Source organism: Sinocyclocheilus rhinocerous, unplaced genomic scaffold (genome assembly GCF_001515625.1).
Source record: "Sinocyclocheilus rhinocerous isolate Xijiao unplaced genomic scaffold, SAMN03320098_v1.1 scaffold2199, whole genome shotgun sequence".
In the NCBI taxonomy this organism is placed as follows: domain Eukaryota; kingdom Metazoa; phylum Chordata; class Actinopteri; order Cypriniformes; family Cyprinidae; genus Sinocyclocheilus; species Sinocyclocheilus rhinocerous.
The window spans coordinates 142,463-145,174 of record NW_015659020.1 but is presented as its reverse complement, the minus strand read 5'-3'; the positions used below and the strand labels follow the sequence as shown (position 1 = coordinate 145,174).

Genomic DNA, 2,712 nt, shown 5'->3' with positions numbered 1-2,712 from the left:
ATCCTGGCAGCCAGTTTATTGGGTGAGGGGACTGTGACGATTTGTTAATCTAATGAATAACTGATTTGTTAAATCAAATGAAAAATTGTGCGTTTGATTGGTCCAGACGCTACAGGCAATACATGCATACAGTAACTTAGCATTTGCTTGGTGGATGCCATTTGGTTTGTTTTGAAAATGACCATCAACTGATGAAACCACAAAGGGAATGTAACAGAGGTAACAAATGTATGACCTTATATTATTTAAAAAAAAAATAAAATAAAATTAAAAAAAACACTATCGCTTTTTCTTGCTGGTCAAAAGGACATTTGTGTTTTATGATTGTTCTTTCCCAACCTGTTTTCACTCCCAAGACATCCGATACTGCCACAGAAAAATGCATGTCCCTATACAGATACCAAAAGTAGCCTTGTTGTGACCAATTACCTTAAATATTTTTTTCCAAACAGTTGATTTGTCTGAGGAACAACTTACAACTTTTATCTTTTTTTTTTAATTTTTTATAAAAAAGTAATATTTGTTTAGCATTGTAGTTTGTTGACCATCCAAAGATGTGTACAGTGTATCTATAATGGCAGTGGTTCTCAATATTTTTGACTCCAAAGACCCACTTGTCCATGACAGTAGATTTGAGTAATTAACCACAATTAATTTTGTAACTCCCATTAGTTTCATAAAATATATGTCCTTAATTCAATAAAACTGAAAGAACTAGTTAAAATAAGAAATATGATGTCAATTGATATCTTGGTATTGTAGCATTGTAAAGAAGTTTTTTTTTCTCCTTGGAAGTTTGCTAAGGCCCTCTTTTTTGTAAATAACAAATGTTCTGTCAAGGTGGTCTTAGGTGATTCATAACATGAAATACTCTTATGAATGATGTTATTCATTTCATGATACACTAAAAGAAGATAAGGTTCTTTACACACAGTAACAGATCTTTTTAGAACCATATCTTCCTAAAGAACCCTTTTATCCTTAAATGGTTATTTGTTCAAACCATCAAACTACACAAACTGTCTGCACACACTCAACGGGTAAATGGTTCTGATTTCCTACCAATCATGTATTTTTCTCTTTTTCTTTTAATTTAATTTAAATGTATTGTGTGTGTGTGTGCGTGCATGCGTGCGTGCGTATTCCTATGTAGATGCTTTGTCACTCCACAACCCTGATCAACTGCAGAAAGAAACTACCACTCAAAATACACACACAATGATGGACATAGACAATGAGGCATCATAGAGGATTGAGATTTTACTGAAATATTATTTACTGAAATATTGACTGAAATCAAGATTATTTAAATATTCTCTCTCTTTTGCCATTAGTTAGTTATGCATATAGTTGTCCTACAAATACAGTGGTTGTAAAAAGTTTACATGCACTGTTAAAATTTCAGGTTTCTGAGATGAATGCAAGAAAAATCTTGTCATCTTTCTCCACATTTAAAGTGATATCCATGCCAGTAAAATTTGAACATTTCATAAATTTTTTTATTTGGAATTGTATTATAATATGACATGTATAATGCAGTCATGAAAATATCAAAAAGTCTTTCAGTACTATATATTACTTTCTCTGGAACTGTAACCAAATACATATTGAGATGGATGCTGTAATGGCATAACCCACTTGCAAGACCTGCCTGAATGGGTAGTAGCAGCAAATAGTATTTTATAAGATTCTAATTTGAGGCCATAAATCTTTCATGTTGTTTCTTGTTCTGAAGCTAAAAAGAGAAACAATTTAAAGTTAAGATATAATGTAATTTAAATGTATTTTGTTGCTGAATGTAAAAAAAAAAAAAACATTCTATTAAACACTAAGAAACTTACTTGAAGTAGGTGAATATCCACTTTGATGTGAAGTACTGGAGCCTGGTCCTGAAGAAGAGTTACACCATGATAAAGGTTCACTTTTTTTATTTTATTTTATCTTCTATATTATTTTTTCCTCAGATGCAATAAATGTTAGGTTGCTTTTCTCTAAACACATTAAGAATAAAAACTTTCTACAGATCATTTACCAGCAGCTCGTCTCTTCCTCCATTTGATGAGTGCAGTTATGCTGAGAACAGCCACACACATTAATATCAGCACATTGATAATTGTAGACAGAGCAGAGGATCCAAAGTCAGATTTTTCTAGATCCTCATCTGTGGTAAAAAACAAGAAAATCAGTCAGAAAATAAATGTATAAACTTTTGAGATTTAGATTTTGGCTTATATGAAGAAACAGCTTATATGAAGAAACAGATTTGCACTGTTACAGCTGGAACAAAATTAGTTGTTTTGGTTTGAATATAATCTGAGGACCTCATATATCCCTGAACCAACATACAATACTACCATATCTTCAAGTTTGATTGCAACATTTAATCATTGTTAATAGTGTTCACTGTTTGTTTGAATGCATGTCATTAACTTACTGCATGATTTTGACTGTACATTTCTGCAATATGGACATCACCTTAACATGGCGACTGCCAATAAGCTATATGTAATGTAGAAATTTTCATTTTCTGTGAAGCTGCTTTGCAACGATTTGTACTGTGAAAAGCACTATACAAATAAACGGGTCCCACTTTATATTAAGTGGCCTTAACTACTATGTACTTATTGTGTTCATATTGTATTGCAAAACACATTTGCTGCTATTGAGGTGTAATACGGGTAAGGTTAGGCTCAGGTTTGGTGGTATGGGTAG

The 2,712-nt window shown here is 32.2% G+C and overlaps 1 protein-coding gene across 1 annotated transcript in view; it reads right to left on the bottom strand.

Moving 5' to 3' along the window:
- Positions 1–2,024: 2,024 nt before the first annotated feature.
- LOC107723224 (major histocompatibility complex class I-related gene protein-like) overlaps positions 2,025–2,712 on the bottom strand; it is a 3,188-nt gene continuing 2,500 nt past the window's right edge. Inside the window, exon 4 of the mRNA XM_016531782.1 lies at positions 2,025–2,161. Within this exon, the coding sequence (XP_016387268.1) occupies positions 2,025–2,161 (137 nt within the window). The remainder of the gene's footprint in view (positions 2,162–2,712) is intronic.